Here is a 16,574-nt window from a genome sequence, read left to right as displayed (position 1 = left end):
TGCTTCTTACGAAGCCACTCCTTCGTTGCCCGGGCGGTGTGTTTGGGATCATTGTCATGCTGAAAGACCCAGCCACGTTTCATCTTCAATGCCCTTGCTGATGGAAGGAGGTTTTCACTCAAAATCTCACGATACATGGCCCCATTCATTCTTTCCTTTACACGGATCAGTCGTCCTTGTCCCTTTGCAGTAAAACAGCCCCAAAGCATGATGTTTCCACCCCCATGCTTCACAGTAGGTATGGTGTTCTTTGGATGCAACTCAGCATTATTTGTCCTCCAAACACGACGAGTTGAGTTTTTACCAAAAAGTTATATTTTGGTTTCATCTGACCATATGACATTCTCCCAATCCTCTTCTGGATCATCCAAATGCACTCTAGCAAACTTCAGATGGGCCTGGACATGTACTGGCTTAAGCAGGGGGACACGTCTGGCACTGCAGGATTTGAGTCCCTGGCGGCGTAGTGTGTTACTGATGGTAGGCTTTGTTACTTTGGTCCCAGCTCTCTGCAGGTCATTCACTAGGTCCCCCCGTGTGGTTCTGGGATTTTTGCTCACCGTTCTTGTGATCATTTTGACCCCACGGGGTGAGATCTTGCGTGGAGCCCCAGATCGAGGGAGATTATCAGTGGTCTTGTATGTCTTCCATTTCCTAATAATTGCTCCCACAGTTGATTTCTTCAAACCAAGCTGCTTACCTATTGCAGATTCAGTCTTCCCAGCCTGGTGCAGGTCTACAATTTTGTTTCTGGTGTCCTTTGACAGCTCTTTGGTCTTGGCCATAGTGGAGTTTGGAGTGTGACTGTTTGAGGTTGTGGACAGGTGTCTTTTATACTGATAACAAGTTCAAACAGGTGCCATTAATACAGGTAACGAGTGGAGGACAGAGGAGCCTCTTAAAGAAGAAGTTACAGGTCTGTGAGAGCCAGAAATCTTGCTTGTTTGTAGGTGACCAAATACTTATTTTCCACCATAATCTGCAAATAAATTCAATAAAAAATCCTACAATGTGATTTTCTGGATTTTTTTTCATCAATTTGTCTGTCATAGTTGATGTGTACCTATGATGAAAATTACAGGCCTCTCTCATCTTTTTAAGTGGGAGAACTTGCACAATTGGTGGCTGACTATATATACTACTGTATGATTTATTGGAATGACAAGTAAATCCTCCATTATTCCAATTCTAAATGGTCTGTATTTCTAGTATCTTGCACATACCACATTTATCACAAAATAGCTTTGAAGGACACAGATCTCACACGCTCAATGTATAACTTAGCAGTCAACGAGTCAAACCTACATTTATTGATTTGGCAACAGATCTAACGACTTAACCAAATGAATTATATTTTCCCCCTAATATACTAAAATTCCTTGACTATATCACCTCTGCTTCTGAAATTATAGATAGCTATTATAATGCTTAACCTTTTCTATCACACGCTCTATGTACTGTCTCCCATCCCCCACGTACGTCTACCTGTTTGGGAGGGCAAGCCAGCACATATATTATTCCACTTTTATCCACTATCTATTAATCAATTACCCACACATAACATACATCATATGTCAATACTATTTATATCATCCACCGCATTCGTATTTCTAATGATTCTTTATTCACATGTTAATTTCCCCTAATCTAGTCCCAGCGGAACATCAATTTAACAACCTAGACCCCCGTACACGTAACCTGTTCCTCCAACAGGATTTGTCATACCCCTCCGAGAAAAGACACACACACACACCTTCTGATTTCCTCTTAAATCAGGGCACACACACTCCTTCTGATTTCCTTTTAATCAGGGCACACACACTCCTTCTGATTTCCTTTTAATCAGGGCACACACACTCCTTCTGATTTCCTTTTAATCAGGGCACACACCTTGTCTACTAGCCTGCTTGTCTTATTTACACTTATCTATAATCACATTGCATGCATGCTTATTTCTCATTCCAACCAAAAACTCTGTACTTATGCTAAATTTGGTCCTTATTCTGGAGAGAACCCTTCCGTACCCCACCCTCAGATTCAGCTTGATCAAAACACACAGCTCAAGTAAGAACGGCGCTCACCTTTGTTTAAACAGTGGCCACTGAATTTGTGTGTGTCGCTCAAACTTTCTCCGATGGTAAAGCAATCAAAGATCTCTTATAACCAGTCCTGCCGGGATCGCCAATTATGTTGTGGAAAATAACCACTATACTTTATTACAAATAAGGTCTTACAGAGTTTTTGTTGCATCAAGAAATTACTTTATTAAAGTTTTCAACAAAGCCGATACCAGTGGCACACCCCTTACGGTCTCCCTCCATCTTATATAGTCCTCTTCAGTTTTCCCGCTCTTTTATTGCTCCGACCACTTCCTTTGTCTCTGAGAGCGGCTAAACTCAACTTTCATTAAGTTCAGAGTACTACAATCAATCAATCCTTATCTTGCAAAAACACTCATGTTTAGTTTAAACTCTGTTCAACCCTGGCTCTTTTCACTGTGTTTGAAGACAAAAACAAACGGCCCAAGCCAGTTTCTGTCTTTGATATGATAAGACAACCATGGATCTAAGTAAGAGCAAGCAATCTGACCCTAGGGCAGATTCCCTCTCTACTCACCCACACAGTGAAATTAAATGACCCAATACATTTCCTGGCCCAGTAACAAAGAATTCCAACTTTATGCTCTTGATTAACCCAGTTCTACCTCATAGTCCATTAAACTCTACAGTTCATTAATAATAATTCACCACACGGGACTCCAGATTTTCACTTTATCACTTATAGTGGGGCGGTTGAGGATGGGTTATTAGCAATTGCAAACGGGGGCGGGTGAACGAACAGCTGACCCGCTCACCACTACCACGCGTGACAAGAAGTTGCCCCCATCCCTCCTGCTTATCAGGCAACTTTTGCGAATGTTTGGTTGTCTGTGTGAGGGAAATGCTGTACATTAAGAGGACTCTATGTATTTTGAAAAATGAGACATTGAGGATTATAATAAATCAACCAGGTAACCCGTGATACAAGTCAGTATTTTACGTCCATCACATGGATGGACGTTGAATACTGACTTGTATCACAGCCGACCTGGTTGAGGACATCGGGAGAAACTGGCCACTAGGGTCAACAGTGAGCGCTGTTACCATCAAGTACGTTTCGGTTTTGCTAGGGCAGGGTTTCCAAACTTGGTCCTCGGGACTCCAAGGAGGGCACATATAGTTTTTTGCCCTAGCACTACACAGCTGATTCAAATAATTAACTAATGATCAAGCTTTGATCATTTGAATCAGCTGTGTAGTGTTAGGGCAAAAAACTAAACGTGCACTCCTTGGAGTCCCGAGGACCGAGTTTGGGAATGCTGTGCTAGAGTGTTGTGGACAGGGATGGCGAATGGGCGTAGGCATCTGCCCCCGATTCCAAAAGTTGCAAGTTCAAATCCAATGATAGAAAGTTGTTTTTGAGATTTTTGTTTTAAGCCTATCCCAAACCTTAACCCTTTCCTTAACCATTCAGAGTTAATGCCTAACCTTAAGATTTCGGAGTTAATGGCTAAACTTAACCCTAACCTTAAAAATTCAGAGTTAATGCCTAAACTTAACCTTAAACACTTCGAAATTTGACGTTTGCAACAACTTCGAAATGTAACGTTTGAGAAACATGAATGAACGTCTAATTCTGATGTGAGACTGTGAGAGCTAGTTGAATAAATACCACTTTGACGTCATACAAGCAAGCCAAACACCTGTGAGTCCAAATGTGCACTTCACATTTCCATATCATAAAACTCATGTAATACACAGTGTCAATGTTTATGATCATTATGTTTGATTTACAGTTACAAGAAGATATTATACCCTGGGTTGTCCTGAACAGAATTAACCTGTTTGTTGTATTGTGAAGAAACATTTGCCGCAGACCACGCATCTGAATGCACTCATGACTCCATTCTATGCACACCAAAATTACGATCTGCTTCTCTGAAATGCCCTGTGAAAGCCCAACACTGTAAGATCGTATTTTATAATTTAGCTAGATATGTTGGAAATAGAACAAGCTTTCAAATTACGCCCACCTGACCCAGATTGCGATTCATATTGGACCGTTTTAGTAATTGTGTAAAGGCGGGGGATGCATGGCTGTGTTTAAAACAACTACAAGTGTGCTTGATCTAGTTCCTCAACGGTACAGCTAGGAGAGCTGAAAAAAGCACCTTTTATAGTTGAAGACTCATAAAAGTGCATTGAAATTACTTAGGAACTGTGCACACTTTGGAGAGGTGTGTGGCCACTGGAAAACACCAGTTAGACCTCTCACTCAAACCCTTGTAATGTTTTTGTCTTATGTTGCACCTACCCCAAAGCTTCCAAGAATATTCGTATCATATTACTGAATGTATCCAGAGTAGTTTCCGATTTCATTATCAACAAATGTAGCGAAAAGTACAGTAAATGTAAAATGCACATGAAATCAACAGTGTACTGTTTAGATTCAGTCTTGTGTCAGTTTAACTGTTGTGTCCTCACCTAACCCATAATATCCAAACTGTTCCCTTTTAATTGCTACCAAGGTTATGCATATGCTTTCCATATTTCTCCTGTAAGAAACATTTCAATTTAGCCCTATCCATATAGGCCAATTCCCACAAGTCTAAGGGGTTAAGTAAACTATATTTTTATTTTCTTAAGGGTAGTTGAACTAGTAATTTAACTACATTTTCCAGTAGCTTGGTGGTAGTTTAACTAAATTCAAATCTGGGTAGTGTTTTCAGTACTTTTTTGCCATGTAGTGGTGCAGCTAACTACTGTAACAACACACTACTTTTTTTTTGCAAAACGAAAAGAAGTAGGCAATAATTTCCTTCTTTTTCGGCATCAGGTCTGCCTAGTTCTCACTTGAAACATTGTTTTTGTGTCCCAAACCTTAACCCTTACCTTAACCATTCAGAGATAATGCCTAAACTTAACCATAACCTTAAAAATTCTGAGTTAATGCCTAAATTTGACGTTTGCAACAACTTCGAAATGTGACATTTGAGAAACATGGATGAACATCTAATTCTGATGTGAGATATACAGTTGAAGTCAGTAGCCATCCCAATAGCCCCCGTAACATGGTGGCCTCCTCTCCTAACCTGCAGATCCACCCTTTAACGGCCTCCTGCTGCCTCGTCGTCCACACCGTGTGCCCCCCCCAAAAAAATTATTGGGGTTGCCTCTCAGGTCTCCGTCGTCGGCACCGTTGCCGCCGTTTCTCCTCTCCTACCTCGGCATCCTCCTTCATCGTCCTCCGATAACGGACGGCCTCCTCCTCCGTAATTCTCCCCCAACCGAGGAGGACATCTACTAACGTAACCTCCTGTTGAGTCCCAGGCGTTTGCTCCTTCTCGGCACGCTGCTTGGTCCTTGTTTGGTGGGATCTTCTGTCACGTTCGTTGAAGGACGGGTCAGACCAAGGCGCAGCGTGATATGCGTACATGTTTATTTTAACTGTTAAACACAATCGAGAAAACAACAAAGGAAACGAACCGTGAAGTCCATGGTAGCACACACAACATACCTTAACCGGAACAAGATCCCACAACTAGACTGTGCCAATAGGCTGCTTAAGTATGGTCCCCAATCAGAGACAACGAGCGACAGCTGCCTCTGATTGGGAACCACACCGGCCAACATAGATCCACACATGCTAGATATACAACATAGAATATATACAAACAAAGAATACACACACCCTGACTCAACATATAAGAGTCCCCTGAGTCAGGGCGTGACAATAATTCACTGTATCACAATTCCAGTGGGTCAGAAGTTTACATACACTAAGTTGACTGTGCCTTTAAACAGCTTGGAAAATTCCAGAAAATTATGTTATGGCTTTAGAAGCTTCTGATAGGCTAATTGACATCATTTGAGTCAATTGGAGGTGTACATGTGGATGTATTTCAAGGCCTACCTTCAAACTCAGTGCCTCATTGCTTGACATCATGGGAAAATTAAAAGAAATCAGGCAAAACCTCAGAAAACAAATTGTGGACCTCCACATGTCTGGTTCATCCTTAGGAGCAATTTCCAAACGCCTGAAGGTACCACATTCATCTGTACAAACAATAGTACGCAAGTATAAACACCATGGGACCACGCAGCCATCATACCGCTCAGGAAAGAGACGTGTTCTGTTTCCTAGAGATGAACTTACTTTGGTGCGAAAAGTGCAAATCATCCCAGAACAACAGCAAAGGACCTTGTGAAGATAATGGAGGAAACAGGTACAAAAGTATGTATATCCACAATAAAACGAGTCCTATATCGACATAACCTGAAAGGCCGCTTAGCAAGGAAGAAGCCACTGCTCCAAAACCGCCATAAAAAAGCCAGACTACGGTTTGCAACTGCACATGGGGACAAAGATCGTACTTTTTGGAGAAATGTCCTCTGCTCTGATGAAACAAAAATAGAACTGTTTGGCCATGTCTCCCGAGTGGCGCAGGGGTCTAGAGTAGCTGTGCCACTAGAGATCCTGGTTCGAATCCAGGCTCTGTTGTAGCCGGCGCGACCGGGAGACCCATGGGGCGGCGCACAATTGGCCCACCGTTGTCCAGGGTAGGGGAGGGAATGGCCGGCAGGGATGTAGCTCAGTTGGTAGAGCATGGCATTTGCAACGCCAGGGTTGTGGGTTCGATTCCCACGGGGGGCCAGTATGAAAAATAAAATAATGTATGCACTCACTAACTGTAAGTCGCTCTGGATAAGAGCGTCTACTAAATGACTTTAAAGAATAAAAATAATAATGACCATCGTTATGTTTGGAGGAAAAAGGGGGGAGGCTTGCAAGCTGAAAAACACCATCCCAATCGTGAAGCACGGGGGTGGCAGCATCATGCTGTGGGGGTGCTTTGCTGCAGGAGGGACTGGTGCACTTCACAAAATAGATGGCATCATGAGGAAGGAAAATTATGTGGATATATTGAAGCAACATCTCAAGACATCAGTCAGGGAGTTAAAGCTGGTCGCAAATGGGTCTTCCAAATGGACAACGACCCCAAGCATACTTCCAAAGTTGTGGCAACAAATCAAGGTATTGGAGTGGCCATCACAAAGCCCTGACCTCAATCCTATAGAAAATGTGTGGGCAGAACTGAAAAAGCGTGTGTGAGCAAGGAGGCCTACAAACCTGATTCAGTTAAACCAGCTCTGTCAGGAGGAATGGGCCAAAATTCACCCAACTTATTGTGGAAAGCTTGTGGAAGGCTACCCGAAATGTTTGACCCAAATTAAACAATTTAAAGGCAATGCTACCAAATACTAATTGAGTGTATGTAAACTTCTGACCCACTGGGAATGTGATGAAAGAAATAAAAGCTGAAATAAATCATTCTCTCTACTATTATTCTGACATTTCACATTCTTAAATTAAAGTGGTGATCCTAACTGACCTAAAACAGGGAATTTTTACTAGGATTAAATGTCAGGAATTGTGAAAAACTGAGTTTAAATGTATTTGGCTAAGGTGTATGTAAACTTCCGACTTCAACTGTAGTTAAGTAAACTATATTTTTCTTAAGGGTAGTTTAACTTCTTCCAGTGTGAAGTAATGGTAGCTTGGTAAACCATATTTTCAGAGTAGCATAAACCAAATCACATATAACTTTAAATGAACTTGCTTCTCACAGAGAAGCTAAACTGAACATACTTAATGTACTAAATATACTAAACTACATATATTAAATGTCTTAATAACAGATAAAAAATAAATCATATACAACTTGAAATGATCATCAGCATGCTAATGAAGAAAAGAGCAAAGACTGAATATTTCCCAAATAAATTGTTTATTTAATATTTTTATGTAGCTACAATATTTACATGAGAGAAATGTGAACACTATGGGCTATGGGGATTTTAACCTTAGGATGTATAAAGGGGCAACTACAAAATGTTCATGAGCTAAGTGATAACTGATGAGAAATTAGCCTTTAACCAATGGAAGTCTAAAAGAAAAACAAAATCAAACCCAGTTCAGAACTATTGCCTTTTTGAGTGAACTTTGGAGATGTATGCCCTGTGGAAGTCCTTCGTCCAAAGCTTAATGACTGCATGCACTGAAACAATCAGAAAACACAAACCAAAAACAACATTAAGATTCTGAAAACAATTACTGAAAACATTTTCTATTTCGGCATCTTAAAAGGTAGATTCAGCGGCTAATGGGCGGGTTTGGCTTTGAAAGTCCAAACTTTGTAACAGCTGGGGTCATCTATTTGTAACAGCTGTTACAAAGTTACCTTGATGTTGCTATGCTTCTTACTGAAACTGGCATTCTATATATTTTTAGAAAGAAAACAATGATTATGCCTTGTGTAAATTCTATACAAACAAAAAATGCAGTTAGCATAAACTGGGACTCAGGCCTACTAAATCTAAATTTAAATGTGTGGCCAACTGTTTCTAGAGAGCCACAGTATATGAGATTTTTCTCCAGCCAAGCGGCAACACAATTGATTCAAACTAATCAATCTGTATTTTTGCTTGGTAACGGATTGCTTCTAGAAAGAAAGAGAGAAGGAATAACACATGATCAAGATGAGCTAGCAGTTTAAAGAGCATTGAAATATCTAATTTTTACAAATAATAAATGTATAGCAGGCTACATTTATGAGAATAATACATGTATGCATTTGCATACCTTATCAAACTTGAAGAAGATTACATTACACTCATTTATTACAAAAATGTGTTATGAGTGAATGCACCACAAACATCTTTCCAGGGTGTTGTTGCATCCTCTTCCCAATGCAGCCTCTTCCAACACTACGGGTAGAGGAAGGGTATCCATCTGCAAAAGTTTTTCTCTGATGTACAGTCTCCTGAGTGGCGCAGTGGTTTAAGGCACTGCATCGCAGTGCTAACTGTGCCACTAGAGATCCTGGTTCGAATCCAGGCTCTGTCGCGACCGGGAGACTCATGGGCGGTGCACAATTGGCCCAGCGTCGTCCAGGGTAGGGGAGGGAATGGCCGGCAGGGATGTAGCCCAGTTGATAGAGCATGGTGTTTGCGACGCCAGGGTTGTGGGTTCGATTCCCACGGGGGGCCAGTATAGAAAAATATATATTCACTAACTGTAAGTCGCTCTGGATAAGAGCGTCTGCTAAATGACTAAAATGTAAGTCAGCTCATATTGCTTGTTGCTAGCTGTTGTGATATCTAACTTGGTACTGAACAGTGACGCTAGCTGGCTAGCATATTGACATTTGTTATTACAAGACAGCAAGTCTTTACCTAAAAATATAAGTGTTTAGGCAAATCATTAGTTAGCTAGCTAGCTATCATTTTAATTGTGCAAAAATATGATAGCTATCTAGCTAAACACTAGCTGAGCACTAGCCAGTCAGTGGTGCTGACAGGTTGAAACTGATATAGCAACAACATGTGTTTCACTCTATCCCATAAAACATGACACTGCTAAACAGGAATCAGTTAGCTAGCACAATGTTTTAATTTATTAGTATGTTTAATTAATAAGTTAGACACTCACTGTACAACTTCGGTAGGTAGATTGCTTGGTTTGCATTTCCAATAGATTTTTCTTCTCCCACCGACTGGTCATCAATGCTTACTGGTCTTGGAACTACTTCTGGTAAACTGTTTGCCACTAATGGCAATACATATTGTTGCCACAGGTTTGCCACAGATTAAAATAGAATCTTGAGAGAATTGTTTGCCAGAAAAAAAACTGGCAAACTGTTTGCCACTAGTGGCGATAAATATGATTGTTGCCTAAGGTTTGCTGCAGATTCACCACAAGTGGCAAACATTTGCAAACTTCTGGCAAAATTTTGTGGCACAATATTTAGTGTACCACAAATTCATTTTTATAAGGGGCAGCACAAGCAAGAGCCAGTACTGAAGGATGATATAAGCTTTTCAAAGTGGGATTTAATTAAAGTCAAGGATGGGATCAATTAAGTTTTTTGATTCAGGAAGTGAATTGAAATTGAATTCACAAATGGAAAAATCATAATTGAAAATAAATGGACAATTTGCATTTCATGAAGTAAAATGTTAATTCACTTCCTGGATTGAAATGTGAGTTGACCCCAACCCAGATTCAAGTACCAAGTGAACGTTCATGAAAATTAACAAAGGGCTTGGAATGGACATTGATGGGATGGGATAGCATTGGCATGTCTCCAGTGGAGGATGTCTCCTTCTCGACAAATGACTGTAGTCGAAGTTGTTGTTGTTGGAGCTGATGAATTATGGAGGTAATAACATGAGTCTGGATTCATGGAGACTGGAGGCAACACATGCCCGTGCACACACAGGCCAGTGGCAAGTCCCATGACTCAGACGAGAGCGAGCGAGGAGAGCAGACATTCCTCCCTGGATGGCGACAGACTAAACACATTGTTTTTTGGGGAATTAGGGAGACACAGGTGTTCTCCAGGCTGACTCCTTAATTGCTGTCTGTCTGATTTCCTCATATACAGGCTCAAAGTGGCATAACAAAGGAGAGTACGACTACCAAGCCAGCAATTGTATAGTAGCATATTGTAATTAAGCTTAAAGGGATAGATCACCCAGTGGGTTGTGAGAGACAGTGGTTAGGGAAACAAATCGAAGCAATAATGTTTATCTCTCCTGGTCTATAGACTGCTTTCAGGGTAAGCAAACACCTAAGTAATTGTATAATATGAATGAACTATCTCTTTAATGAGATGTAGACTGTAAAGCTTCAGAGATATGTGATACGTATTTTGTAGACCAATTAATCAATCAATTAATCAATCAATCCCTCAATGAATCAACAAACCAGATACTTATCCTCCCTTATTTGTATTCACAGTGCACAGATGGCTATAAATTTGACATGGAACGACAAGAATGCAAAGGTAAGAGGTGCTTCTCAGCACTTTGTCAAATGTCCTTGCACGTTTCTGACTTAATGAATAGATTAATTAGTAGATGAATTGAATAGCACTGTGGAAGAGATACTATCAGTTCTAGCAGACACCGATACAGTATGTGTATACCAATGTTAAACGTTAATTATTGAGTCCTACTGAGCAAGCATATTGATGGTGGAGGTGGTGGTTTTCCTGGCAAACCCATGCAGACTTGGTGGTGTTACACTCCGACCAGACCTGTGTTCAAATACTATTAGTTTTTTTCTAACTTGGAGTGACAGGTGGGTGGGATTTGCACTTTTGGGGCTATTCCACTGGTTTCATTGCGCCAGGCAAGCTCAATCAAGCGCAGCTTAAGTAGAAAACAAACCGTGGCTTACTATATGAACCTAGGTCTGACTGTCTGTGACCGCGGTCCTCCCCTTTTCAGACATCAACGAGTGTACCACGGTGCCCGACGCCTGCAAGGGCGGCATGAGGTGCATCAACCATTTCGGAGGCTACTTCTGCCTGCCCCAGAATGCCCAGATCATCATCAGTAACGGTGACGACGAGCCCACCGTGACCCCTCAGGTGGAGGCACAGCCTCCTCTGGTACCCGCCCCTGCTCTGCCTGTCCGACGGGTCATCCAGAGCTCCTTCCAAAGCCCGGGCACCATGCAGTGTGCCGCGGGGTTCGTGGTGGACGAGCTCAACTACTGCCGAGGTAAGAGTAAGCCCACGCAACTTGCTGGGGCATGTTTATTAGGATTCGGGCTCACTATAGTCAAATGTTTAAAAAAACATTTTGAAACTGAAAATGGGTGTTTCTTATTGGACAAATATCCTGATTCGTTATGGAAGTGTCCAGCATCATTTTAATCCTACGTACAGAGATCCCATCAGTCCCTGACTGATGTAATTTGAAGTAAATAGGAATGGATCTGCCAAACAGTTTTTGACCAGAGGTTGATTCTTATAAGCGGACTGTGGTGAAGTGCAGTGCAGTTATACAAACTCAGTACTAAGGCTACAGTACAAACTCAGCATTGCAGGGGCCCTAGTTTGAATGAGCAATCCCAGCAGGCAGATTTCCCTCTGGAATACTACCGATGCTAGCTTAGGAACAACTATTGAGGAAAAAGATAGCCATCTCAGATTGTCATTCAGTCACATTCAGGATTCATTCCAATTGGAATTCATTCAAATTGATTGCAGTCCCTTTAGAGCACTTTGTATGAAAACAGTTCAAGTGAAATTCCTTACTGGCACTGAATATCTTACACTACACCTAGTCCTATTTTGTTAAGCCAATAACACAGTATATAAACGATGCAATTAACTGGACCGTTTGAACAGTTTATGCGCTGTCTGCAGGTTATGAAGATGCATTGTATTTGATCTGTAAAGTGGGGAACCACTTAACTTCCATTTACCCCTTTGCTCTCTTTCTTTGGATGATGCATTTGTAGCCGTCATTAAAGAATGTCCTCATTTGTCTCTGTGTATGTATGCATGCGTGTGCATGCATGTGTGTGTGTGTGTGTGTATGTGTGTGTACGTGCATGTGGGTGCGTCCTCCAATCTCCTGTTGGCAAAGGCGCAAGATTTTAGTCAAGTTGCAACATGCCAAATCCTGGCGGTAGAGGCAAACAATTGCTGTTACATAAACCATTCAATCAACATGGGGCGACAGCCAAGCTAAGCTCAGGGAAGGAAGGAGATGGTAGCCAACAACACATTCCTGAAACATATTTTTTTCTCATTTAATCATATTGTTTCTTTCATCAGAGGGACTGTCCTTAAGTTGGAGTGATGCACAAACTAAAGGCAGACAGATTTGTGGTATTATGATATGTACTGTACAGTATTATACAGTGTCAGATACAAGATCAAAATGGTGCTACATCTCCGAAAGAAATGGCATTAGTGATCTGCATTAATACTTTTCCAGTTTGTCATCACAGTCAAAACCTACACTGTTACCAAGGAAGATTATTGCAGTGTCTGTCCAATCCATTAAAGTATTTTTGTTTTCTGTAGTTTGAGCTATTTAACATGTTCCTGATCTGTGAGTCTGGTAACTAATGCTAATAAGAACATGGTACTTGGCCATTAATAAAAGTTCACAGGGCGGGATTCAAGTGCAACACTCCAGCCGTAATTCTTCAATGTTTACAGATCTGGAAAGGTGTGTGTATACACTGTGGTGTGTGGTATTATTTCAACGTTGTATTTCTGGCAAATCCTGGCAAGAAGTACTATATTTGAAGGTGTCCTGTTCTTTGCACTCTTATTTCTGGCACAGTGTGTTAATTACACTCTATTATGCTACATAAAACTAAAGTTTGATTGCAGGATTGGTTCACCTCTGTCAGCATGTCACCTTGTCACTGGTCTTAATTCATCTCTAGGAAAAAAAGGTTGTAGGGCGACAGTATCGTCACTTTTTCCCCGCATACATGCTGAGTGGAGGCCAGCTTTGATCATTAGGGCAATTCACCTCCCAATCCCGCTGCCACCAGCCAAAAGCAGGGTCAGCTGGGCTTTGTTAACTGGAAGTGTGTATGAGTGTGTGCCTGTGTGTGTGTATAGTTGAAAGGGGAACTTGTTTACACAGACTTCCAGCCTCCAGGATGACATAATTCTCACATTGTGTCCATCACTGTCGTCACCAAATGAATTACATCAGCAGGGTAGCCTGGTCCCAGATCTGTTTGTGCTGTCAATGATCATAGCATTTGGCAATACAGCACAAACATATCTGGGACCAGGCTAGGGTATGAGGGGATTGGATGCTTTGTGCCTTTGAGCTTTCTGAACAGACTTGGTGTTCTCTCCCACACGTGTAACACCTCCGACTCCCTGTATATGAATCCCCTATTTTTAGCAAGTTGTATATAGAGACCACCCAGGAGTGGGATTGCAAGGGAACGTTGTCTGTGTTCCATTCAGAAAATTGCTTTTGTTGAACCAGGAAACGGAATATCAGAATGTGTGGATAGGCATATTAGGGGTCCAGACTGCAGAGTGTGTTTTGGAGCAACTTGTCCCATGAAATTTTGCCCATGTTCTTTTTTAGATAACAAAAATAAATGGTAAAACATGTAACTAGCAGTTGGATATTTTTATAGGAGTTGGTTTGAATTAGGTGTGCCCAGGGGTGAATAATAAATAATAGTACCAAGCAAATAGAAATGCAACCAAATCAGGTTAATTCAGTTGAAGTCTGTTTTTGTTGCATGAAGGACTTTATATCCAGCCTGTTATTATGTCAAATCAAATCGAATCAAGCTTTATTTATACAGCACATTTTAGACATGGAAGCAACACAATGTTCTTTACAGGAAAACAAAACAAGAAAACAATGAAAATAAAACATATTTACTACATAACAAACATAAGAGGATAAAAAACAAAATAATAACAATAAAAACTGAATGACTGAAAAGCACCCTAAGGAAAGCAAAGCTAAAAAGGTGTGTTTGAAGTTTTTTTTTTTAATGGCCAGTTTCAGCCCCCCACAGGTTCTCTTGCAGGCTATTCCAGAGGCTGGGGGCATAGTAACTAAAGGCTGCCTCTCCATGCCTCTTGGTCCTAGGCTTTGGGATAGTTAAAAGGCCAGTGCCAGAGGACCTGAGGTACATAACTTAAAAGCATGTCTGACATGTATTGGGGTGCACAATCGTGGATTGATTTAAAAACCAATAGAATAATCTTTAAATGTATTCTAAAACTCATAGGCAACCAGTGCAGACCTTAAAACCGGGGTAGAAGCTGTTTAGAAGCCTCTTGGACCTAGACTTGGCGCTCCAGTACCGCTTGCCGGTAGCAGAGAGAACAGGCTGGAGTCTTTGACAATTTTTAGGGCCTTCCTCTGACACTGCCTGGTATAGAGGTCCTGGATGGCAGGAAGCTTGGCCCCAGTGATGTACTAGGCCATACGCACTACCCTCTGTAGTGCCTTGCGGTCGGAAGCCGAGCAGTTGCCATACCAGGCAGTGATGCAACCAGTCAGGATGCTCTCGATGGTGCAGCTGTAGAACCTTTTGATGCAGCATTCTGTATGTTTTGCAGTTGACCAATGGCTTTCTTGGGTAGACCAGACAGGAGAGCATTACAGTAGTCAATCCTGCTTGTAATAAAAGCATGGATATCTCTCTGTATCAGCCTGAGAGAGAAACGGAGGCACCTTAGCAATGTTCCTCAGGTGGTAAAAAGCTATTTTGGTCACATTCCTAATGTGTGATTCGAAACTGAGTTCAGAATCTAAAATAACAGCTAGGTTTTTTACCTGGTGTTTTGTCTTTATTGCCCATGAATTAAAATGTTTGGCCAGATTCTCTCTCTGTGCTTTGGCTCCAACAATAAGTACCTCTGTCTTTTCTTGATTTAGCTGGAGGAAGTTGTGAGCCATCCAAGTATTTAAATCACTAATACAGTCTAATAATTTATCCGTGGATCTAAAATCCTCTGGTGACACGGAAATGTGAAGTTGTGTATCGTCTGCGTAGCAGTGAAAATCAATGCTGTGCTTTCTGATAACGCTGCCAAGGGGTAACATATATACAGTGGGGGAAAAAAGTATTTAGTCAGCCACCAATTGTGCAAGTTCTCCCACTTAAAAAGATGAGAGAGGCCTGTAATTTTCATCATAGGTACACGTCAACTATGACAGACAAAATGAGAAAAAAAAATCCAGAAAATCACATTGTAGGATTTTTAATGAATTTATTGGCATATGATGGTGGAAAATAAGTATTTGGTCAATAACAAAAGTTTCTCAATACTTTGTTATATACCCTTTGTTGGCAATGACACAGGTCAAACGTTTTCTGTAAGTCTTCACAAGGTTTTCACACACTGTTGCTGGTATTTTGGCCCATTCCTCCATGCAGATCTCCTCTAGAGCAGTGATGTTTTGGGGCTGTCGCTGGGCAACACGGACTTTCAACTCCCTCCAAAGATTTTATATGGGGTTGAGATCTGGAGACTGGCTAGGCCACTCCAGGACCTTGAAATGCTTCTTACGAAGCCACTCCTTCGTTGCCCGGGCGGTGTGTTTGGGATCATTGTCATGCTGAAAGACCCAGCCACGTTTCATCTTCAATGCCCTTGCTGATGGAAGGAGGGTTTCACTCAAAATCTCACGATACATGGCCCCATTCATTCTTTCCTTTACACGGATCAGTGGTCCTGGTCCCTTTGCAGAAAAACAGCCCCAAAGCATGATGTTTCCAACCCCATGCTTCACAGTAGGTATGGTGTTCTTTGGATGCAACTCAGCATTCTTTGTCCTCCAAACATGACGAGTTGAGTTTTTACCAAAAAGTTATATTTTGGTTTCATCTGACCATATGAGATTCTCCCAATCCTCTTCTGGATCATCCAAATGCACTTCAGACGGGCCTGGACATGTACTGGCTTAAGCAGGGGGACACGTCTCGCACTGCAGGATTTGAGTCCCGGGCGGTGTAGTGTGTTACTGATGGTTGGCTTTGTTACTTTGGTCCCAGCTCTCTGCAGGTCATTCACTAGGTCCCCCCGTGTGGTTCTGGGATTTTTGCTCACCGTTCTTGTGATCATTTTGACCCCACGGGGTGAGATCTTGCGTGGAGCCCCAGATCGAGGGAGATTATCAGTGGTCTTGTATGTCTTCCATTTCCTAATAATTGCTCCCACAGTTGATTTC

General features: G+C 41.6%; 1 protein-coding gene across 1 annotated transcript in view; it reads left to right on the top strand.

Annotated features, from left to right (window-relative positions):
- Positions 1–16,574, top strand: part of LOC311130187 (EGF-containing fibulin-like extracellular matrix protein 1) — a 45,142-nt gene that overhangs the window by 19,556 nt on the left and 9,012 nt on the right. The window contains exons 3-4 of the mRNA XM_084162882.1: positions 10,843–10,888; positions 11,334–11,609. Of these exons, the coding sequence (XP_084019008.1) occupies positions 10,843–10,888; positions 11,334–11,609 (322 nt within the window). The remainder of the gene's footprint in view (positions 1–10,842; positions 10,889–11,333; positions 11,610–16,574) is intronic.

Source organism: Coregonus lavaretus (assembly GCF_964263955.1).
Source record: "Coregonus lavaretus genome assembly, chromosome: 6".
Lineage (NCBI taxonomy): Eukaryota > Metazoa > Chordata > Actinopteri > Salmoniformes > Salmonidae > Coregonus > Coregonus lavaretus.
The sequence above is the reverse complement of the archived record's forward strand: the minus strand, read 5'-3'. Positions and strand labels throughout refer to the sequence as shown.